Below are 24,229 nucleotides of genomic sequence, written 5' to 3' on the forward strand. Positions count from 1 at the left end.
AATAAATAAAATCTTAAAAAAAAAAATTGTTTGCAATTTAAGTCTTGACTTTAGTGACATCTTGTGGATATAAAGTTTTGCTGATTATGTTATGCATTAAAATGTATAATGAAACAAAAATAACTCTTTGTCTTTAAAATGTAAATTTTTAATTTCACAGAAATGCTATTCTCCCTTACTAGAAAAGGATGAACCAGACAGGCAGCCACAAAAGCTCATCTGGTTTTCTAGCAGAATGTTCTCATTAGGTACCTAAGGAATACATTTCCAATAATGACCTGCTTACCAGAAAGCAGAACTTTAATTCAGTGAACCGGTAAGTGCTATACTTACTACTATTTCTACTTTTCTCAAATTATGTACTGTTTGTATTTCCACAAAGACAACCTAAGAGATCTCGTATATCACCTTGTTAATAACACTGCTAAGGTTAAGAAGAAAAAAAAAAAAAAACCAAATCAGCAGGAAAACACAGTTTAAGCAGCTAAGAACCAGCACACTAAAGTGGAATGGGTAATATTACTACCTGAGGAAACAAAGTACTTGGGTTCTGGTCCCAGTTCTATTATAATCTAGCAGCTAGTGCAGTGAGAAAGTCATTTTATTCTTCTGATTTTAGTTTTCTCATATAAATGAGGCAGGAAAACAAAGTATCTGAAGGCCTAAGGAATTAATTTCTATGACTTGGTAATTTGAGAACTATAGCATTTTCCTTGTCTGCCAAAAAAGATTTTTAAAGTAAAGAAATTTCTAATCAGTCATGTATAAGTCTGCTGGTCACTATTTTACTTTGGAAGTCCAAGTGCTCCTCATTATTCACAGATTCTACATTACGAATTTGCCTATTCTCTTCAAATTTCTTTGTAATCTTAATGCCTACAGTGTTTTCTCAGTCATTTGCAGACACATGCACATCAGTGAAAAATGTGAGTGGCTTGATGCACTCTTTTCAACTGAGGTCAAATAACGTAATGCACTGGCTGTCTTTTGTTTCGACTCTTTTACTATAAACAAGTGTCTCTTTATGGTCCATTTAATCCTAGCTTTTTGGCATTTTTGTGCTTTCTAAAGTGCCTTTACTTTTTGAATATCCCTCAAGTCTGATGCTCAAGTGCTATGTAGTGTTCCTAAGTGCAAGACGGTTCCAGTATGTCTTACAAAGAAAATGTGTGTTCGATAAGCATTATTCAGTCATGAGTTACTCTGCGGTTGGCCGTGAGGTCAACAAAATGTATATTAAATAAGGTGTCTTTAAACAGAAACACACATAAAACAAACAAGACTATGTATTGACTGGCTGACAAAAAAATGTTGTAACCAGAGGCTCAGAGGAACCTAACTCTGTGTCTCCCCTAGAAGCAATGGTTCGGTGTCCACTCTCATTCAGCATTCATGGTGACTTTAAAGATTTTGTTTATTTATTTGACAGAGATCACAAGTAAGCAGAGAAGCAGGCAGAGAGAGAGAGGAGGAAGCAGGCTCCTGCTGAGCAGAGAGCCCGATGCGGGGCTCGATCCCAGGACCCTGAGATCATGACCTGAGCCGAAGGCAGAGGCTTTAAACCACTGAGCCACCCAGGCGCCCCTCATGGTGACTTTAAAGACCAGAACTATAGTGAATAATGAGAACTGACTGTGCTCATAAAACATTTTCTTGAAAGTGTCATTCCACAGAATGTTTCTGACAAGCATCTCTGAAGGACCAGACACTGTACTATGTGCTTGCAGAGCAAAGATCACCAAGACAGAATTCTTACATTCAAATTCTGTACTTAAAGACTGCACGGCTGTGGGCTTTCTGTGAAATTTTCATTAAGGGAAGAGAAAGATGAGAGCAGCAAGTAAGAGAAATGGAGGAACTCCTATGTTCTTGCTCTTACCCAAATCAAACCATCTACACGTCTTTTCCTCCTCAGTCCACAGATCCCAAATCTAACTTAGCTGAAATGCTACAGCCCTGATTAAAAGTAATTTCTTCATTCTCAAAACTGGTATTCATGAATGCATATATCCACTCAGAAAACATTTATGCTGTCCAACTATATGTCAAACACCATTCTAGGCATTTCTAGCTGTGAAAAATTTAGGCAAAGTTCCTGTCCTTTTAGAACTTCGTCTAGTAGAGGGAGGTGGATGATGCACATTTTTATAATATGTGTGATCCGTGAATGCTAATGTTTTTTAAAAGGCAACATAAAGTATAGTAAGTGAAAGGGGGAGCTGACGGAGGAATTGGGTAAGGCCTCTCTCAGGATGTAAGTAGGAGAAGTCTGAAAGATGTGAAGGAGCAATGCATAAATCTGGAAAAGCCATAAATCTGGAAAATCCCATGCAAGCAGAGAAAACAAAATGTAAAAAGGCCCTAAGGCAAAAATGTGTTGGCAGGTATATTAATGAAACAGTAGTAAGCCTTAAGTGGATTACTCAAGGGAGGTAGGAAATAAACTCAGGGAGATAACAGGAGCCACACCATGTAGTTCCTCGTAAGGCACTGACAGAACTTTGGCTTTTGCTCTGACTCTCATTTGGAAAAGATAATTGTAATTGATCTGGGGAGAAAAGACCCTACTGGGGCAAGAACAGAAGCAGGGAGATCAGTGAGGAGGCTTTTGGAATAATCCAGAATAGAGAGTACAATGGTTTAAAATTACAGTAGAAGAGAGAGTTAATGAGAAGTGACTGAATTTCAGATATATATATATTTCTTTCAGGTACATATATTTTTTCATATATATATACACACACATATATATACATAGAAACACTTTACAGGGAGTTGAACAAAGAGCAGTCAAAAATGAAGATAAGACTTTTGACTAGAGTAAGAAAAAGACTAGAGAAGCTGTTAATTAAGATGGGGAAACTAGAAGTAACAGGTTGGTATGGGTGGGGGAAATCCAGGAAGTAAGTTATCTCCAAGTTAAATACACAAAACATGCTAGAGATGTCTACCACACACCTAAGAAGATTGGCTGAGTAGCAATATGGTTATATGAGTCTCGAATACAGGAAAAAGGTCAAAAATGAAGATATAAATTGGGAGCTATAAGCATAATAAAAGATATTAAAGATAGAGATACGAAACTGAATGTGATTGCTCAATGAATGTGACGGTATCCAAGGACCAGGTTCCAGAGCACTCCTCTAATTGTTAATGAGAGAAGACTGGGCAATTAGAAAGTTGAAAAGAATAAAGGAACTGGGAAGGAGGAACTAGCAAGAGAATGCATCCAAGAACAAATGAAGAATGTGTTTAATAAGAAAGTTCTTTACTAGACTGGACTCCCCAAAAGGTTAACTCCAAGAAGAAAATAAGACAGGGGTTTTTCTTTTTTTTATTTTTTTAAGATTATTGTGCTTGCTTCGGCAGCACATATACTAAAATTGGAAAGATTATTTATTTATTTGGCAGAGAGACAGGCAGAGAGAGAGGAAGGGAAGCAGGTTCCCTGCTGAGCGGACAGCTCGATGATGCAGGGCTTGATCCCAAGACTCCAGGATCATGCATGACCTGAGCCGAAAGCAGAGGCTTCAACCCACTGAGCCACCCGGGCACTCCAGACAAGATTATTCTATATAAAAAAGACTAGGGGCGCCTGAGTGTCTCAGTCATTAAGCACCTGCCTTCCGCACCAGTCATGATTCCAGGATCCTGGGATCAAGCTCCCACATCGGGCTCCCTGCTTGGCAGGAACCCTGCTTCTCCCTCTCCCACTGCTTGTGTTCCCTCTCTTGCTGTCTCTCTCTCTCTCTCTCTCTGTCAAATAAATAAATAAAATCTTAATAAATAAATAAATAAATAGACTACGGGAACATAACGACTGAAGGCAATACATAAACCTTGGCTGGATCCTGATCTAAAAAAAATTAACAGCTATAAAGAGCATTCTTGGAACTACTAAAGAAATTTGAAAATGCACCAGATATTAAACTACACAATTAAATCATGTTTATTTTGTTATGTGTGATAATGGCTTTTTGGTTATATAGGGAACTATTCTTATTCTTAGAAGACATAAGCTGAAGCATTCAGGGGGATTTACTATGACATCTGCAACTTATTTTCCAATGATTGTGTAAAAAATTACATGTCAAATTATGTATTAAATATAACATATACATTAGATGGTAAATTATAACTGTAATCTGGCTGGAGGGTATAAAATCACTGTACTATTCTTTGAGCTTTTCTGAAAATGTGAAAACTTCCACAATAAAAGTTACAAAAATGTAAAGGGCCAATAACTCAGTGGAAATATGGTCAAAAGACACAGACATTTCACAGAAGAAATGATAAAAAGCCAATAAAGAGAAAAGGATACACAGCACCAATGCAATCAGGACAATGCAAAGCCATCAAGAGTGTATTTCCCATCTACCAGAGGAGTCAAACTTAAAGAGAATGAAAACATCAAGTGTTACTGAAGAGGAGGGATAATACAAATTCTCTAGAACATCAGAATAAAGACTAACTAGTTCCGCAAACACTTTTGAACCTAATAACTACTGTCCTGCAGACACACCTCAGAGAAATTCTTCCACACATGCACTGGGGAAAAGGTACAAGAATGCTGACAGTAATATGATTTGTAATGGGAAAAAATTGGAAATAACCCAAATGTTGAGAATGTGTGTGTTGACTTCGTCATTGTAACTGTTGATTTTCTTTAAAAATGTTACCTATATTTAAATAGGGATTTATTTACAACTTCATGATTCAACAAGTTAAAACTATGATTAACTGCAAAAAATGTTGTTGACAGGTCAAAAAAGATGGAACAGTAAGAGCTGACACCTAGATCTTGCTAGATGGTCCCTGAACTGCCAGGTTAAGTGAAATCAATCAAAACTACATGTAATAAGCAAAAGTCTTTTAGTATCAACACAACTTTTTTCTTTTGTTTTGGAAAAAGGTTACAGAAAATCAAATTTATCAATTAAAAACAGTAAACTTTTCATGTCGAGTTAGCTCTATCCATCTTTCTAGAGGAAAATGTTTTTAGAAGAGAGGGCAAATTTATTTCTTCATTTTCAGAAACTCTACTCAAATCACATAACCATATGAAGAAACATGTAAGAGTGAACATCTGATTTATAGTCCCAATCAGGATATCTGAGAATGAAAGGAGGGCTACTGATAATTTGCTATTGTAATGGCATGAAATGGGGTTGTCTCAGGCAAAGTGGTCTGTATGGTTTTTTTATGAATAAACCAAACTCATTTTAGTGCCCCAGTAGGTTTTTTGCAAGAATGGAATAAGGGATCGTAGCAAAAAAAGAGGTCCTCAGAAGTAGTTCTGGCAGATTTCTTCAAAATTCTATTCTGGGATGAAAATTATGGTTACTAGTGACAGATCTAAAATGATACTCACTCAGTTGATGGTATATAGGTTTATGCAATCCTTGAAGTTTAATTGATGCCACAGCAGCTAGTTTGCCAGGGGGCTGCATTTTCCCATCTAAAAGATACCAAACCCGAGCAAAAGTGGCCCATTGCTGGGGGGGAAAAAGACAGAGAGAAAACAAAGAAAATTCTAATTAAAATGGAAATAATCAAATTTATTATTATATACTATCACATAATATTCTACAGTTAACATCAGTAATAGATCAAAAAGATCCTTTGCTTAATAAATTTTTTTTTTTTTTGGTTTTGTTTTCATCTCTATTTCTGGAAAAGGAGGTTCTTTTTTCGTTCTACAAAGTTTAAACACAGTAATTTTTCCTGACTGCTTTTCTATCTGCAACGTGGATGCTTTATTTATTTATTTATTTAAGTTTTTAAAAGATTTTATTTATTTGACAGAGAGCAAGAGAGGGAACACAAGCAGGGGGAGTGCGAGAGGGAGACACAAACTCCCCGCTGATCAGGGAGCCCGACGTGGGGCTTGATCCCAGGACCCTAGGATCATGACCAGAGTTGAAGGCAGACACTTCATGACTGAGCCACCCAGGTGCTCCCAATGATGCTTTATTTAAAACATTTCAAAGATATATTTTCCTTTATACTACGGCATTTTCTGGAATGGTAACGAGAAACTCTTATGAAAGTAGAAACTGTTTATAAAGGTCTTCAAAACTGTTTCGAGACTGAAATATATTAAATTGAAAGATGAGTGACCAAGTGGGAACTGAAGACTATTCAGAAGTTCAATTCCATGGGAGAATACAGTAACAGAATATAGGTAGACAAGTATAGACGAATGGTGCTAAATAAACTTAAATTTTAAATAGCTACTTGGACATTTTTAAGCTGCCTCAGGCACACACCATTGTCTTTGCGGTACTCACCAGTAACTTCAAATTCTAAGAAAATTCCAACCCAGAAAGATCTCAACCAGATGTTTTCTCTATGCATATATTAAGTTGCTTAAAAATGCTGGAAAAAATACAACAAGACTAACTGGTTTTACTTTAAGTTTTATTACAAACTTCAAATCCGCTTCTAAACTGCTCACCATTTCTGTTTTTCTCCTCTCTCACTTTTCTAGTTTCTATCTTGTTCTCTTCACACATCTTTTGTCAGGTTTATCTCTTAAGTATTCCGTATATTTTGATGCCACTGTAAACAGCATTGTATTTTTAAATTGGATTGACTGTTGCTATAGACATGCACTTCATTTTTCGCATGTTGGTCTTATAACCAGCAGCCTGCTAAACTTATTTATCAGATCTAATAGCTTTTCTTAGATTCCATCTGATTTTTTACATAGATAATCATGTTATTATGTTATCAGCAGAAGGGAGAGAGAGGGAGGAGGCTCCCTGCTGAGCAAGGAGCCCAATGCATGGTTCGATCCCAGGATCCCAGAATCATGACCTGAGCTGAAGGCAGATGCTTAACCGACTGAGCCACCCAGGGACCCCCAAATATTATGCATTCCCTATCTCAGCTGAGGGCATACCCTTCCCCTCACCGAAACAGAAAACCTTGGGGGTAACCCCCGTGTCTTCCTTTGCTGTCAGCTCACATTCAATCCTTCAGGAAATCCTTTTGCCTCCACCTTCAAACAGAACCTGACCGCTTCTCAACACTACACTGTTCCTAGTTTGGTTTGTGCCACCATCACGTTTAGCCTCAATTACTGCCGTTGGTCTCCAGACGGATTCTTCCACCAATCCCCGTTTCTCAACAGTCTAAGCTCGGCGGCCAGAGCGCCCCTTTTCACACCTAAGTGACATCACGTTACTCCCTGACTCCAATTCTTTTCAGCGGATCCTCGTTTTACCCAGGAACAAAAAAAAATCCTCACCATGATCCACAATGCCCCTGTCTGATCCACCCTATGACTCTGACCTTCTCTCCGAATACCCTATCCGGGGACGGGGAGCGGGGAGACATGAAAAGTCCTGGCTGAAAAGAGAAGAAGCGCCCAGAGCACGACGAGCAGCAGCCACAATCACGACCCTCGCCGGTGCCCGCCCGAGGCATCCTGGCCCAGAGACTCAGCTTTCCTACCGACTCAGCATCACTAAGTCCACCTAAGCCCCTGTCTTCCTTCTGCCGGTGTAATGAATTCCTTCAAGCTACAAGATTTCGAGCTCACCTGTGGAGCCTTAGAAAAACTGGACATGTTCCCCCAGGAACAGCACCGTCCTGTCCTCGGGATCAAGGCCAGACCTCAGCGTCACTGGCCCGGCGGGAAACGTATAAACCCAAGCATGACAGTTCCTAGGTCAGCCAGGCTTCGTCGGCTTCTCTGCTCTTCCTGGGTCTCCTCCAATCTTCCCATGGTAGCAGTTTCATTACGAAAGGAGCAAATAATACGGTTACAGAAAGAATAACTCCCCGAAAGAACCCACCGGCCGGAAAAGCTGCAGCAAACAGACGGAAGGTGCCCAATTTCCAGCCGACCTAAAGTGGAAGGGAACCGGAAGTACATCAGTAGCGCGCGACGATTTGGATGGGGAAAGCGGGACTTGACACAGTCTAGTTCAGCTCTGAGGAGATGGATCGGTACCTGCTCCTTGTGATCTGGGGGGAAGGAAAAGTCCCGTCCGCGGCGGGTGGGGAGGCGGAGCATGGGCCTGGAGGGGCGTCCGTGGAGGGTACCGAGAAGCTGCCGGGTAAGCGCGGGGCTGAGAAGGAGCGGGAACGGCTTGCGGGGAGGGAAGAAATGGAAGTTGGCGATCAAGTTCTGCAGGGGAGGGACCTATCTCGAGTTCGCCCGGGCATTTGTTTCTCTCCGCGATCGGCCCAGTAAGGGCTGGCAAAGGCCGTTATCTTCATGGAAAAACAGGGACAGATGTGTGGATGCAAATTTCCAGCGCTCAGAAGTTCTTAGCACAGTAAAGATTTAACTGAACAATTCTCTGCGCCTTAGCAGTGGAATGTGTGCTTGTTGGAAATATATGCATTCCGTAGCGTTTCCGCCTCCTGTGTGTTCCAAAGGAGCAAGACGGAAAAGGGTCTTACTCGCCTAGATTTTACATCCTAATGGGAGGAGACATCCCACACATAAACTAAGCTAAAAAAAAAAAAAAAAAAAAAATGGTAAATTTAAAAACAATTGTAACCGTTTGAGATTGCACTCCCTTTTGGTGTTTCTGTCTGTAATCCGTATTGCATTTTATTTGTTTTGACTGGGCAAGCGTTTTGAGGAGAAAATGATTGTGGTTGTGTCCAGAGTATTGTGACAGTTTCTATTCTCCACTTTAAATTCTTCGGGGAGATGGTTGGATTGCTGTTAACTGACTAGCATGTACGAACTGGGCACCTTTCCTGTTTTCTCTATTTGCATTTAATTTATTATATTGAAACTAAGATAGTTTGTAGTTCTTTTATGTACAACATAAATTTTTATGTGTACAACATATTCTTGAGAGTCTCTGATGGTGAAATTGGAATATGCCTAGATTGCATAACTCTCGAGCCTAATGAGTTAGTATGTCTTTGCTTTTTCAGCTTTAACAGCAGCAAATGTTTATCATCTCCTGAAAAGAAGCATTAGAGCTTCAATGAATCCAGAAGATAGTACTTTTCCCGGTAAGTGTAACAGAAACCTCTTATTTCTCTGACTCTGCATTTGTACTGGAAGTAAATGTAATGAATTTGATCACTTAAAGGTACAAGAGATATTTGTTGACTGTGCATAAGCCACTGGGATAGTGGCTGAAAAAACTGAACTGAAAACGGAAAAAAATCCCTCTTGTTGCTGCTTGAATGTAATTAAGTTGTATGAAATTTATTTTAGGTTCTCAGCGTAACTTTTGTTCCCTTTATAGAATTTTCTTGCCCATCTTTAGATCCATATAAAATAGGGTTAAATGGCATTATAAGAAGGATTTGCAATTTTTTCCTAAGTACACATACATTATTAATGTTTTTACATCCATTTCTTATCATTTTTTCCACCCTTACCTCTTACTGATTCTCTTAAAAGCACAATGATCTTATCTCCATTCTTATCTGTTTTAAATTTTTCTAAGTATTTGTCTTTTGTGACCACCGTTTGTTTTGTAAAAATCTTTTTCTCAAAAAAAAAAAAACACAAAACTTTTTCTCCTGTGGTTTCTATTGACATTATACAAATCCATCAGCTTATTTTTTTTTTTTTAAATCAATATCTTCTCTTTTACTCCCTCTTCTTGGCCTCTGAGAGTGTCATGCAAAGACTCAGAGAAAGAGATAAGCAAAACAGGCCAAGGCCTACAAGCTAAAGGAAGCTTCTGGAGATGCTAGGATAGGGTGCTCATTTTGATAATGTTGTAATTCTCGTGACTGGACTGCCTGTTCCTTTCTGTCTTCTTTCATTAGAGAACCTCTAGTTTGTCAGGTTTAAACTGTCACCCTTGGGAAGTTATTTCTAATGTTTTTGTATTTCCCAAGTCCATTTGCCCAATTGCGTAATACTCACTAATTTTTCAAGTTGGTATGATTTACGTCAGTAGTACTATTACTGCAAGAAAGATTTTTCACGTGTGCCTTGAAAGTATATGCTAAAGAGCTTTGGGAGCATTCTAGGCATTCTCACGGTAACTTCCACTTCCTGTTTGGGTGGATAGACATTTCTTATCCATGCAGTCCTTGTTTGCGCAGGAGTCTGAGCCTATGTCGGTGACTGCACGCTGAAGCCATGCAAAGCGATCCTAATGTAAAATCAACGGGACAAAAATCACAATTGTTCCATGACATTTTTTTGTCAAAACTTTAAAAACTCTCTCACTATTGGTTATACATATAAAGGAAATGGAGTTATGTCATAGGCTGTAATTGAAGCATTAAAAGCATTGAGAATTAAACTTTTTTCTTTTTCTTTTTGTAAAGACTTGATCCAGAGTAGTTTGAACAGTGCTTGTCACTTTCTTGTCATCGTATAACTTAGGATATAGAGTGAGCATCTCTTCTATGTTTTGGTGAATTGCCGTACTCCTGAGTTTGTATTGGCTTCTGATGTTTTATCCTTTGCACTTTCAATGTTGTGGCATTCCTTTAATTCAAAGGTATTTGCCAGCGTCATTTTCTCTGAAACGTTTTCGTTCTTTTTGTCACAATGTGGTTTTTGTTGTTGTTATTGTTGTTTTAATTTTTTATTTTTTATAAACATATAATATGTTTTTATCCCCAGGGGTACAGGTCTGTGAATCGCCAGGTTTACACATTGCACAGCACTCACCATAGCACATACCCTCCCCAATGTCCATAACCCCACCACCCTCTCCCTACCCCCGCAGCAACCCTCAGTTTGTTTTGTGTCACAATGTTTTTATTACAGCAGCTATTTCTAGAATCTATTTACATTAGATTTGAAAATCACTTTTGGCGTTACCACTTTTTGTGGGTTTTTTGCTGCGATTTTGTTTTTTGTTTTCCTTTTGCCCATTTCCTCTTCCTGTTACCTATTTTTGTAAAATATCGTAGACTTATCACTGGGAGAAAACAAGGAAACACAATTACACATTTGTCCTCTATTCATATGAACTGAATGAATAACAGATGTGCAGTGACCAGTCAGCAAACTTGGACAGTAGCAATGCGATTGGTCGCTGATCGTGATACACATCTTTGATTTATGTAGTGATTTGCGATCCGAGAAGCTAGCAGTGAAGTTTTACTTTATGTGATTATGGTTAATTAATAAGCCTTGGTAACTGGAGTTTGAACCATGTTTTGGGAGACCAGGAGTTATTGAAACCATGGTAACTGAAATCTGCATATTGGAACCATGCAAAGAACTGCTGGCATTGAATTTCTTACCCTGGGAGCATTACTGCTTTCAGTAATACGGCAAGTCTGAGAAACTGAAAGTGCAGTATGATTATAATTGAGCTAGGGCTGGAGAGGTAAGCATAGCTAGGTGGAGGACTTTGTAAATCATGTCAGGGTGTTTGGACTTTTTCATAACAATAATTAGACATTAAAGGCTTTAAGGAAGGAGGAGACGTGGTGGCATTTGTGTTAGTGAAGTAGTCTGGCTACAGCAGAGTAGACAGATTTGAGAAGAGTGTAGTTATGAGGGGGCTGCTGCAGAAGACCAGCTGAGAAATGAGAGAGGCAGTCAGGGTAGAGGAAAATGGATAGATCTGAAGGAAATTAAAGAGGTAGAATCCACCTGACTGAGTGTTACACTGGTGTGGTTTAGGAGAAGGGGAGAGGGAGAAAGCAATCAAGAGTGATAGTAGGGGGCGCCTGGGTGGCTCAGTGGGTTGGGCTGCTGCCTTCGGCTCGGGTCATGATCTCAGGGTCCTGGGATGGAGCCCCGCATCGGGCTCTCTGCTTAGCAGGGAGCCTGTTTCCTCCTCTCTCTCTGCCTGCCTCTCTGCCTACTTGCCATCTCTCTCTGTCAAATAAATAAATAAAATCTTAAAAAAAAAGAGTGATAATAGGTTCCAGGCTTGGCTATACTGTAGATGGTGGCATTTAGTGACCTGTCCAGTTTAGGACATGGAAACACTTTAAAATGTCAAAGTAAAAATGTTTTTAAAAGTTGGATACATGTGTTCAGAATTCAGAAGGCTGGAGATTAAAAAAGAGTATGGAATCATCAGTGTATAGATATCAGTTCAAGCCATGAGAAAGAATGGGCTTGCTTAAGGACAGTGAAAAGAGCAGAAAATCTTGAACTGAATCCCAGTATTTAAAGGAATTGAGCACTGATTTTTAAAGGCATGAGGAGCAACTGGAAAGATAGGTTCCAAGTGTTTTAAGGAGAAAGATGACAACTTTGTCATCCTTGATTCCTTTCTTACTCTTAATTGAGAGGTCAAGTAACAACAGCAGTAAAAACTGTCACATTTAGTAACATGCCTTTGGGGGTGTAGTTACAGTGGCATGTTGGAGACAAAAAACAAAAACAAAAACCGACTGAAATGGATTTAGAGGGCAGTAGAGAATGTGATGAGGACATAGGGACTGTCAAGTGTTGGCAAAACTTTCAGTTTATCCTTGAAGTAAAGAAATGGATATTCCTCAATAACTTGAAGAATATCTGTACAAACTTAAATGCTAGTGGGAAGGAACTACAGAAAAGGAGAGCTGGAAGGTGCAAGAAAGATAATCTAATCAGAGTTTGGGATCTCTGTGGAAGACTGACGGATAACTTTGAATTGAAAGGGCAGTGGTCCTCATGTAGTCCCAGGAAGAAATGAGGGAAGACTAATGGGAATGCGAATAGTGTCCTATGTTTGCTGATGGCGTGTTTGGGAGTAATTACCTAATACGGTTTTTATTTTCTTAATGAAGTAGGAGGTAAAATCTTTTGCTGAGGCTGTTGGCAGAAAGTGGTAATAAGCACTTACCGTGTTACCTGGCTCCCATGAGTTAAGCTTCAGTTACCACATTTCTCCTCCCTCCTGGGAATCCAGTTTCTTTACATAGTTCTACATTCTTTGTGGCTCTAAATGGACAAGCATCCCGGAGATGACCCTTAACTTCATATCCTCATGTAACATTCCGGTCTCCAAGAAGAGAATCTTCCCAACGTTTAGGTTGTAGTTTTATCTCCTCTCCCCCTAGCCGGGATGAATCAGACCTTCATGGTCTTTGAAGAGGGAATCGTTTTTCCTAAAATGACTTACACACTTTTGTGTGACTCAATAGTAAGTGAGTGGGTGTATTTTGGGGGTAAATTTTAGTGTTTAAAATGATGAATAAAATAGTATGGGTTTTGATTTTGACAAAATAAAAGTATTCATTGTGAATGAATGCTTTTGCACATCAGGCAGATTGTTCTGTTTGAATTTTGGGGGATTTTAAAAAGACCCATGTTATGTATTTGTAAATGCATTTATGCACACACCTATCTTAACTATATAGTATGTATCAAAAATTACATAATTCTCTAAGTATATGTGCTATAACATCTGCTTGTTTGTGGTATGCCTTTCTTCTGATAAGCATTGTTTTGTTTTCAAGCATGTTCTGTAGGTGGCATACCCGGTTCCAAGAGGTGGTTCTTTGCAGTGCAGGCAATATGTGGATTTTATCAGGTAACAGAAATGCAAAAATTGCCATTAGCAAATGTCCTTGTTAATATAAATAATTTCAAGAACCCATCATTTAATGCAATCTTTTCATGTGTTAGTTTTGCAGTTCTGACTGGGAAGAGATACATTTTGATATAGAAAATGATGAAATTGAAAATGTGCTTCAAACAAATATTGAAGAATGTCTGAGTGCTGAGTGTTTTGAGGAAGAAGATAGTAATAGCAGAGAATCATTATCCTTGGCTGAGTATGCTTACAATATCTTACTTTCAATAATATATTTCTATAATGTCTTTTTTTTTCTTTCTATAGAATCTTTAAAATGCTTAACATTAGACAGTATTTTAGCCACAAGAGTGAAGGTTAAATGTTTTAGCAGCTATCAGAAGGCAATTTTAGTTAATTGAAATTGTCAGTTCTTTATCTTGGAAGATGGGCAATTTGGGCCTTTTATTTGAATAAAACTATTTAAATTGGAAAACTGGGCATCTGAAAATGTTTAGTTTCTTAAGCTTACAAAATTGCAGGAATCATAAAAAGTGATACTCTCATTAATATGTTATTTTCCTAAAGATAAATTCTGCCTGGGATTATAAATTTTAAGAGCTCAAATAGAAACTTTATTTAAAATTAAAAACTGGCATTCAAACTCACTCTAAAAATGTGATTTTCATTTTGCTATTTGAGGTTGAAATATATGATTTCTTCAATTTATATATATCTTGAACATTTAGACACTTTAAAATGCGTAGTTCCTGAGGATTGTATAGATGATTGGGTTCACTTTCAGGTCTTTTGAATTGTGGTACAATATACAAGTTGGTCCAGGTGACAAAAGTTTTGATTATTTTTTTTCTTCATGAAATGTCCCATCTTGAACTCATCATTAGTACCTTTCATTTTAGTCTTCTATAATATTTCATTACAAATCCCACTTCTGTTTCTTGCAGGATTCATGTATTATAATATTTCTGTAAATTACTGGACACTTTAAAAATTCTGTTTTCCTCTTTTCAAATTATATTTGTTTGTACGATTAATGAAAGGAGATTTTGTAGAACTGAGCAAAAGATATTGAACCAGGGGTCATTAAAGGTGGTTTCTAGGTACATGATGGTGGGCCGGTCACTCCATTTCTCTGGTCCTTTATTTTCTCGTTCATGAAGTGTTGAGATCCTTTCAGGTGATTTCTAAGGTGCCTTCCCCTCTTAGAGTTTTTATCATCCCAGGTTTTCCCACCATTATTAAAAGATGGTGAGTAATTATTTCTAATAAGTGACCTAATAATTATTTCCACAAGAGGGAGCTTGAAAACTATACTTTATCAGAAGATACCTTAAGTTTTCTAGACAAAGGATTTAAGTAACTTTATGTTATGTTTATGTTTATGTTTATGAATTTTTGAGGAAAAAAAATCATCATTTGGATAAAATGAAAAGATTTTGAGGAATTGGAGGACATCATCATATTTTCCAACTGGGGCTATTTTATGCCATTCAGAGAAAAGCAGTATCCTTCTTTATTAAACCCTTAGCAATACTTACTTTTAGAGTTCAGAAAAATGTTTGGTCTATTACTTAGGATTTATGTTTCATATACTAGGTATAATTTAGAGGTTCCCCCCACCCCCGTTTTGTTAGTGTTGTTTGTTTTTGATGGTGTGGCTAAAAACTTGGACTCAGTGTGTAAATCTTAGCTTCTACACCTACTAGTTATGCGACTGAAGCAAATTTGTTTAAGGATAATAATAGTAGTAGTGTCTCATGGATTGTCATGAAGATCACATAAGATAATGCATTTAACATACTTAATAGTATCTGGCACATGGTCCATTTAATATTACCTATTATTATTATATGTAATGTGAGGATGTGTTTTTCTAACTTACCCTTTTATTTTAGCCTATATGAAGAATCTGCAGAAAATTTGCATCAGCTGTCCGATAAACTTCCTGCTCCTGGTAATATTTTCTGACTGTTTTCAATAATTCATATCTTATCTTATACTTTCTGTGAATGAGTGATAAATTCAGTCTTTATGCTAGTGTTCTCACTTCTAATTTCAAAATTCAAAATGAAAAAAAAAATTTTTTTAGAGGGAGTGAGAGAGAGAGACTCTTAAGCAGGCACCACACCCAGTGTGGAGCCCAATGTGGGGCTCCATCTTGGGACCCTGAGATCATGACCTGAGCTGAAATCAAGAGCCATGGATGCTCAACCTACTGAGCCACCCACGTGCTCTGAAAAATAATTTTTTAATTGAAGTTGATACAAAACACAATCCACTACTTTAATAAAGTATATTACTGAGACATTATAGTTCTCATAATTGTTTTTATTTAAACAAAAATTAGAACTTAGAGAATTAAATACCCATCGTTTCCTTATGTAGTTATTACTGAGGAATGTTTCCTCTACATACCCTTGTTTTCCACAGTATGTTCTATAGAATACTAGTCCTATGAACACCTCTAGGAGAAAGAAGTTCTTTAACCTAGATCGTTTGGATAACATTCTTATAAGATGTGAGGTCACTATATACATTATTGAGTAGAATGTTATATGATAAAAGAAGCCCTTTAGTCAGTTGTCTTTTAAAATGATTTTATTTATTTGTTTGAAAGAGAGAGAGCAAGAGAGGGCACAAGTGGTGGAGAGGGAGAAGCAGGCTGCCAGTTGAGCAGGGAGCCTGATGCAGGGCTCGATTCCAGGACCCTGGAATCATGACCTGAACCGAAGGCAGCACTTAACTGATTGAGCCACCCAGGTGTCCCTACTCAACATCTTTTTTTACAGAGCTCCCCGCCTTTTTTTTCTACTATAATGGAAAGCATATTTTTTGAAATACTGACTGCACCATACTTTTCTTAAAACTGTATTCTGTTTTAAATTTATCTTTCTTTGTGTCAGTCACGCAGCTGGCAGCTAAAGCTCAGTTACAGTTTGGCATCTATAAATAATTTTGAAGAGATTTCTTGAATATTGTCGTCATTGAAGGTCATTTACTAGGCAAATAGTTGTTGTGTCTATTATATGTAATGTATTGTACTAGGAGCAGAGTATGTGATGATGAGTAAAGCATATGTGATACCATGAAGGACTTGATAGCTCACCATCTAATCCTTATATTCAAGATCCTATTTTAGTGTAAAGGTCCCGTATGGAAGATAACTGAATAAATAGATAAATAAACATCAGTTTTTTAAATGAAATGTGTAAAATTAAAAATATGCGTTGAAATATATAGTTGCTGTTTTGGCAAATTAGAATGCTTTCATTATCAAATTTCTTTTTTTTTTTTTTTTAAGATTTTATTTATTTATTTGACAGAGAGAGATCACAAGTAGGCAGAGAGGCAGGCAGAGAGAGAGGAGGAAGTAGGCTCCCTGCTGAGCAGAGAGCCCGATGTGGGACTCGATCCCAGGACCCTGAGATTATGACCTGAGCCGAAGGCAGAGGCTTAACCCACTGAGCCACCCAGGCGCCCCCATTATCAAATTTCTATTTGGTTTCTGTTTCATTTATATTATCTTGGTCCTTTAGCAAATTTATAATTTTATAAAATGTGAAGTTTCATGCAATTATACTTTTTTTCCTTAAGAGCTAATGATGTTGTCAGTGTAACTGAGTTTTCTGAGTGTTTTATTTTCCTATAAAAAGAAACCTTATAATTTTATATTATATTAATTCATTCTCTTTTGTGTAAATTAAGTGTAGAAAAATATACTGAAATTGCCCAGGTTTTTTTCTCTGTTCAGTACAACAATAGCATTGGTGATCTCAAGAGCAACATATATAATTAAGCACTGGCACATAATTGGCAAGTAATTATGATAGACTCCATTGTTTCCTAGTATATGCTAGCTATTAAAGATAACATGCCTTTAAATCAAATGATTAACATTTAGAACTTTTGAACTTCTAAAGATATGTTTTGTTTTAAAGAATTTCAGAAGTTAAAGTTAAAATCCTTCTTTGTCTTCCAAATAAACATAAAATTCAGTGTTTAGAGTACTATTTTGAGATATATATGATTTTTAAAAAAAATTATGAAAATGCCTTATTCTCTTTCTAGGTCGAGCAATGACAGATATAGTACTGTTGCCTTCTGAAAAAGATCCTCCTAGATTGAAAGACTGTCTGCCTGCTGTAGGAGCACTAAAACATCTGAAGGAATGGTATTCAGCAAAGGTTACCATAGCAGGAAATCACTCTGAAACGTAAGCTGCTTTGTTCGTATTTGCTCACAGTGTTTCTGTTTTTACAGTTAGCATGGTATCCTGTTTTTAACAGACTTAGATTTCAAGATAGTTTTATGTCATACTGTTCTTAGAGGTTTATCTATTGAGAAGAATCTAGATTTTTCTCGTTTCGTACTTTATAGTCCTGAGACATTTAAGTTTTTAGTAAATATCATCAGTGCTGTTTTATAACTATTATTGAGCATTAATTATCTAAACACACTGTGTGCCTTTAAATAGGTACATATTGTCCATTGAGCACCAGGATGAATACCCTGGATACAGGGATACACAAGATTTGTTACTTGTTTGTTTTATGTGAAATGTAGAAACAAGTATGTACTGTTATGTTTTTTATTTTAGTAAGGACTAATTGTATCCTTAAAGTATTCAATTGGGCTTAATTTCATGATTTTATTCATTTAACAAGTGTTTATTGAGCACTGACTTTATGCCAAGCACAGCAATAGATGCTGATGAGTTAAGAAAGCGAGATTTGATCTAGTTCACTGAAATACAGGGAGAACTAGGAATGCGAATAGCCATCATCATCTGTGGTAAGTGCTTCTATGCAATTCCATACAGAGCTGTAGGAGAAAAATTTTAGGAGCACCGTTCTCCCTTTGAAGATAAAGGGCTGATAACTAAGTCTGTGTATCTGCGTACATGTGTATATATCAGGCACACTTCAGCTAATAAATAGTAATAGGAGAATCTGTTCCTTCATCTGTAGTGTTAAGAGTAATTCCTCTTAACAGGATAATGAGATTAAACAGACATGTAATAGTGACTCCCTCAGAGACTGACTTAAGGAATGTTGGAATGTTTTATAATATTAGTAGATAAAAGCCATGATAGAAACTTTGCATTTTTGCCTGTTAGGATTATAGTTAACTATAACCGTTAAATCAAAGGAAGATATAAAACCCTGTATTTAACCATCATAATCTTTTTTATTTGTAGAAATTGTCAGAAAATTGCAGAATACCTCTCTGCTAACGTTGTATCTTTAGAAGATCTCAAAAATGCTATTGACTCAAAGGAATTATGGAGGGGAAAGATTCAGATATGGGAAAGAAAGGTAAGTGGATTTATCAGTTATCACGGTTTATAAAGCAGGCCTTTTAGCTTTATTTACAGCACAGATACTTGAAATGAATTTGAATGACAATGTACCTCATATAGATGTTCTAGAATAGCTCTAAGAATTTTGTGTGATAATAGGAATGTTCTGCCTGTGCTAATAATACAGTAGTCACTGGCTTTATAGTGCTACTGAGCACTTTATGTGTGATTACATTAGTGATTATTTCAACCAACAAATAGAATTTTTAACTTTATTTTAGTTATATAGTCACCATGGTTATCTTTTGGACACTGCAACTCTAGAATATAAGATTCTTTAAAAAATACAGAATTTGACATTAGTTGAGTTCATGTCATTGATCCAAGATGCCTTATTTCATTACATGTATAGACTATTAGAAACCTGCTTAGAACATCTCTTAACTGTAATACCACTTTTTTTTTTTTTTTTTAGATTAAATATTTATTATTAGGGAGAGAGTGGGAGGGAGCAGCAGCCCGGACATCGGGAGAGGGAAAGAAAAATCTCAAGCAGACTCCTCACTGAGTGCAGAGCCCAGTACTAGGCTCAGTCTTAACACTCTGAGATCATGACCTGGGCCAAAATCAAGAGTCAGACGCTTAACTGAGTGAACCACCCAGATGCCCTGTTGTAGTACTACTTTAAGTGATCATTACTTTCTACTAATCGGCTCTCTGATTTTGAATAACTTTTTTTTGACCTCACAAGATCCTAAATTTCTCAACTACAAGATGAAAATATTAGATTAGTTTAACTTCTCTAATCTTCAATTTCTATGAGGTTCCAATTCTATTTTGGCATCTTTTATGATGAATGAATATGTTTAGTGGCTTTTATAAGTTGTGTGCTTGTTAAAGCATGCATCTAGTATTTTACATATTTTTGAATATAGGCAAAACTAAATAAAATTTCTTGGGACACCTGGGTGTCTCAGTTGGTTAAGCATATGCCTTTGGCTCAGGTCATGATCCTGGAGTCCTGGGGTCGAGTCCCACACTGGGCTCCTTATTCAGTGAGGAGCCTGCTTCTCCCTTTGCCTGCTGCTTCCCCAGCTTGTGCTCTCCCTCTCTCTCTGACAAATAAACAAGTAAAATCTTTAAAAAAAAAAAATACCAAAAATCGTAAAGTTTCTCAGTGTTTGTTCAGGGTGACTTGGGAATATGAGTTGAGTCTTGTGTTTCTGTAAAGATTTATTGCACTAATTACTAGATTTTTTTTCCTTTTCAATTCACCCTTGACTATGGCTTAATAAAACTTCTAATAAGACAATAGGACTTAATGTGATTGGGTCCTTCTTGCTGATTTACATGCTGTCTCATCCTTACCTTAGGAAATACCAGTCTGCAGGTAATCCTTCTGTACAAGTGGTTTTAATGTAAACAAACCACATAGCCATCTGGAAGTGTATAGGATAGAATTAGCTAGAATTGTTTTTGTATTCATTTTTTGAAACTACATGTTTGCATATACAAAATAATGGCAGAGTTCTCTTCATGTGATTCTTTTACTCTTTTATGAATAGGAAATTAAATGTTTATATCGCCACAAGATGTATGTAGAACTTGAAATCACTTGTTTTGGTGGAGAATAGCTTTTAGGGTAGAGGCATTATAATGATTAAAGACATAGATTCTGGAGTTACATTGTCTGCATTCAAATACCTACTCTATTTCTTGCTAGTTTTGTGTGACACTTTGGGTAATAGTTAGCCTTTTGGTGCCACAGTTGCTTTCATGTGTAAGATAGGTATCATAATAGCTCCTATCTTATAGATTTTTATGAATGTTAAATTATGTAAAGCACAAAGTAACCACTCATTAAATGTTAGTACCATTGTTACCATTACTATGAGTACCCCTACTAATACTGCTTCTGCAGGAATTGATCTTTCCATCAACAACTTATTTTGAAAGCAAACTATGTGTTAGGCCCTGTCCTAAGAATTTGTTTAAATAAGACAGACAAGCACTGTTAATAGGAAGTGATAGGAAGCCAGATATTGAACAAGTATATGTAAAGGAGATTGTCTGGCTCTGTGGTTGCACAGAATGGGCTTAGTGTACTCTTGTGGGCTGGTATAGAGCCGAGGAGACCTTTTCATGAGAAGATCTATATGTAAGTTAAAACAGGAAGGATGTGTACATAAATGGAAGAACCACATTTTGAGTTGAGGAATTGAAAATGTTATTTCTTGGGGCACCTGGGTGGCTCAGTGGGGTAAAGCCTCTGCCTTTGGCTCAGGTCATGATCTCAGAGTCCTGGGATCAAGCCCCTCATCAGGCTCTCTGCTCAGTGGGGAGCCTGCTTCCTCCTCTCTCTCTCTCTGCCTGCCTCTCTGCCTACTTGTGATCTCTGTCTGTCAAATAAATAAAATATTTTTAAAAAATGTTTTTTCTCATGGTTTTCTTCTCAATTTTTACATTGCAATAAGATGTATTGGTCTTTGCAAGTTTATTCATGGTATTTATAACTGTGTTCTTTTGGTTTCTTTTCAGTTTGGATTTGAAATTAGTTTTCCTGAATTTTGTTTAAAGGGAGTCACACCTAAGAATTTTAGTACATCTAATTTAAATCCTTGCATTCTTGCCAAAAAGTTAATACCATCAAAGGATAAGAATATTTTACCAAAGGTAATCTATATTTAATTCATTTTGCAGTCATTCATTCATGCACATTTTTGTTCTTAAAAGATATGTTTGACTCTTGAAATTACCGTTTCTAATATATGTGCTTAAATGGGCTCACTGGTGTAATTTTTATTATAATTATAATTAAGCACTTAAATTATACTATGTTATCATCATTGAATGTTGGCAAAACTATTATTATTTTATTTTTAAAATGGAATGATCGTTATAGGCCTGAAACTTCCTTTGGTGAGGCCTTTGCTATGGGAACTTTCTGAGACTCAGTGTGGAGGGAATATGATACTCTGGAAAGAGAACAGGCTTTGATGTTAGGTAGACCTGGGTTTGAAATCTGACTCCGTCACCTCTAAGGCGTTGTAACCTGCAGAGATTGACTAACTCATTTGTGAAATGAAGACAGTAACATACGTACCTTACAAAGTTATTATGAAGGTTAATTGAGGAAAGGGATCACAGTACCTTCATTCACAGTTTAATAAGTATTAGGTTGTATCCCATATCTCCATAGATTCATTCTTAAAATGTAAATAAATATGAAATACAACAATTTAAAAGGGTTTAGTTAGTTGACTTTTTTTTTACATTGGAAAAAATAACATAAGAAGAGGTGTTTATATAGAAGCCTTTAGAAATTCACTTTAAAAGACCTAGTTAGAAAAAAATTTTAAAAAGACAAAAAAAAAAAAGACTCAATTCAAGAATGTGCAAAACAATAGTCCTTGAAGTTACAAGGATGTCAGATCGATGGGTAATATTTTCTGATCAAAGTGTAATACAAAAGGCATATTTCTGATGGGAGCATATTTCCCGATAGTTGTTTGGAATTGCTTACTTTAAGTAACCTACCATGGCCATCTTTCACAGGAATATTAGATTCTTTTCTAAAGATTGTAAGATCGATGACCTCAATGTCTCTTCTTTCGTAGTACGCCATTTAAGTATGAATAATGTATTTAAATGTTGCTGCTATTGACAGGAATCTTAGGGTACCATCTCTCTCTCTCTCTCTTTCTCTCTGTGTGTGTATACATATACTATATATATATGTGTGTGTGTATTTATGTACACATAATATATACACAATTATAGATGGTGAAATTACTCTGCTTTCTTCAAATTTAAAACTTTGGGTAGTCTCCTCAAGATGGTTTTGTTATTCTTTGCCCTTTTTGGGAAGTATTGTAGCCTCCACTTCTAAAATATTTGTCCTCCTTCGCTAGCTCACTGGGAGCTTAGTTTTAGACTCTGCCCAAAGAAATACTGCAATTTTATTTCTCTGAGTGGAGCTGTCTTTGTTAATTAGGACACTTGGCTTCACTAGCGCTGTTAACTTCTTCAGCATTTATTTCAAGGATTTTTTTTTAATCTCATCATACCACTCAATCTAAGTTCATCCTGGAGAATCTTCTCCTTCTCTCAGTCTTGCAAATCCTCTAAGTCTGGTTTCTTCGGTATCCTAGCCTCTTGGGCCACCTGTCTGTCTTGCTGAAAATAATCACAAAAAGTTGAGAACTCTTGTCTTCCTTTGCTTGTCTCTTTCTGGACTCATTTTTCTGTCTGTCAAAACTCTTTTCAGTTACTGAGAAATGTCTATGTCTCTACTCTGAAAGATAGAATTAAAATAGAAAAAATTCTTGCCTGCTATAAAGGATTTAATTTTTGGCTTGCATAATTTGTAAACACCTGCTTTTGAAGATCCATTTTAAAGTTTTAAACTCTAATCACTAATTTGTTTGCCTTTATTTTATTTATAGAATTTAAAGTTTACATAATCTTATTTCTTTCCTAGGTTTTCCATTATTATGGCCCTGCTTTAGAATTTGTGCAGATGATAAAATTATCAGATCTACCCTCCTGCTATATGTCGGATATTGAATTTGAGTTGTATCCTTTTATTTACATGTTCATTTTAGATTATATTTTCTTTGTCAGGTGGAGTGTTGGAATGTTTCCTCCACATCTAGATATTTGACCATACTGGGTTTTTTTTTTCCCTTTAATAACATTCAGTATGTTTTTTGTTGCCATGGCTTTAAGAGAAGTTGTGCAACTTTCAAAAGGAAAAAATTCTCCTTCAAGTACTATATGCTTCTAGAATAGGCATGATATTGCTACTTATTGCTAATAGGGTAGGGAGGATAGAGAAATGTGAGGAATATGTGGAGAAAAACAGAGTAATTTACAGACTCCTGAAATGTACACGTTTCTCTTGCCATTGGCAGGATGCATAGATAAGCAGCAGTCCACTGTATCTTCTTATATACTTCGGTAAATACAAATGCCATCTCATATATCTGCAAATATTCAACATATTTTAGACTCTCTTTTAAGAAAAATGATTTTTCTTAATACACCTAAGAACAGAACATTTTATATAAAAAGAAATTGTTGCCTGGAAATGGAACACTAGCATAGTGTTCTTAAAATTTGTGTAGAAATTAAGGTTTTTACAAATCTCTTTTTCTGATAGTTTCTAGGGATGCTCTTCATAGAGGCACTTTCTTCTTGGTGTATTTTCAGCATTAGAAAAATACTTTTCCTTAAGAAAAGGAGCAATTGTGAATTCCTACAGTTAAAATTTTTAGTAAATTAATCTAAGCACCTTGTGAATTAGACCACCAGACTGGTTTTAGGGAGTAGTATTGTTTCACGGTCACCATTCTATCATTTCTTTAACTCCTTAGTTCAGAGGGTTGACAAAAAACAATACCAGACAGAATTCCATGTTGTTTCTCGAGCAGATTTCTTCTCTGCGTGGGAAGGTATAGGTTTTTCACTTTGTTTTTAACTTAACATTTAAGGGTGGGTG

At 36.6% G+C, this 24,229-nt stretch overlaps 2 protein-coding genes across 4 annotated transcripts in view; one reads left to right on the forward strand and one right to left on the reverse strand.

The window, feature by feature from the left end:
* MRPL13 (mitochondrial ribosomal protein L13) overlaps window positions 1–7,761 on the reverse strand; it is a 45,031-nt gene extending 37,270 nt beyond the window's left edge. The window contains exons 1-2 of the mRNA XM_004743497.3: window positions 7,547–7,761; window positions 5,372–5,495 (exon numbers count right to left, since the gene is read on the reverse strand). Of these exons, the coding sequence (XP_004743554.1) occupies window positions 5,372–5,495; window positions 7,547–7,573 (151 nt within the window). The 5' untranslated portion in view covers window positions 7,574–7,761. The remainder of the gene's footprint in view (window positions 1–5,371; window positions 5,496–7,546) is intronic.
* Window positions 7,762–7,876: 115 nt separating this feature from the next.
* LOC101693418 (MDM2 binding protein) overlaps window positions 7,877–24,229 on the forward strand; it is a 75,276-nt gene continuing 58,923 nt past the window's right edge. The window contains exons 1-10 of one of the 3 annotated variants that reach the window (XM_045078081.1): window positions 7,877–8,066; window positions 8,905–8,985; window positions 13,354–13,427; window positions 13,523–13,671; window positions 15,326–15,384; window positions 17,499–17,643; window positions 18,628–18,745; window positions 21,268–21,402; window positions 23,210–23,304; window positions 24,110–24,182. In XM_045078081.1, the coding sequence (XP_044934016.1) occupies window positions 7,949–8,066; window positions 8,905–8,985; window positions 13,354–13,427; window positions 13,523–13,671; window positions 15,326–15,384; window positions 17,499–17,643; window positions 18,628–18,745; window positions 21,268–21,402; window positions 23,210–23,304; window positions 24,110–24,182 (1,047 nt within the window). In that variant the 5' untranslated portion in view covers window positions 7,877–7,948. The remainder of the gene's footprint in view (window positions 8,067–8,904; window positions 8,986–13,353; window positions 13,428–13,522; window positions 13,672–15,325; window positions 15,385–17,498; window positions 17,644–18,627; window positions 18,746–21,267; window positions 21,403–23,209; window positions 23,305–24,109; window positions 24,183–24,229) is intronic. The other 2 variants (XM_045078080.1, XM_045078082.1) reach the window with 2 other exon arrangements.

Source organism: Mustela putorius, unplaced genomic scaffold (genome assembly GCF_011764305.1).
Source record: "Mustela putorius furo isolate JIRA1106 unplaced genomic scaffold, ASM1176430v1.1 tig00000228_pilon_pilon_pilon, whole genome shotgun sequence".
NCBI lineage: Eukaryota > Metazoa > Chordata > Mammalia > Carnivora > Mustelidae > Mustela > Mustela putorius.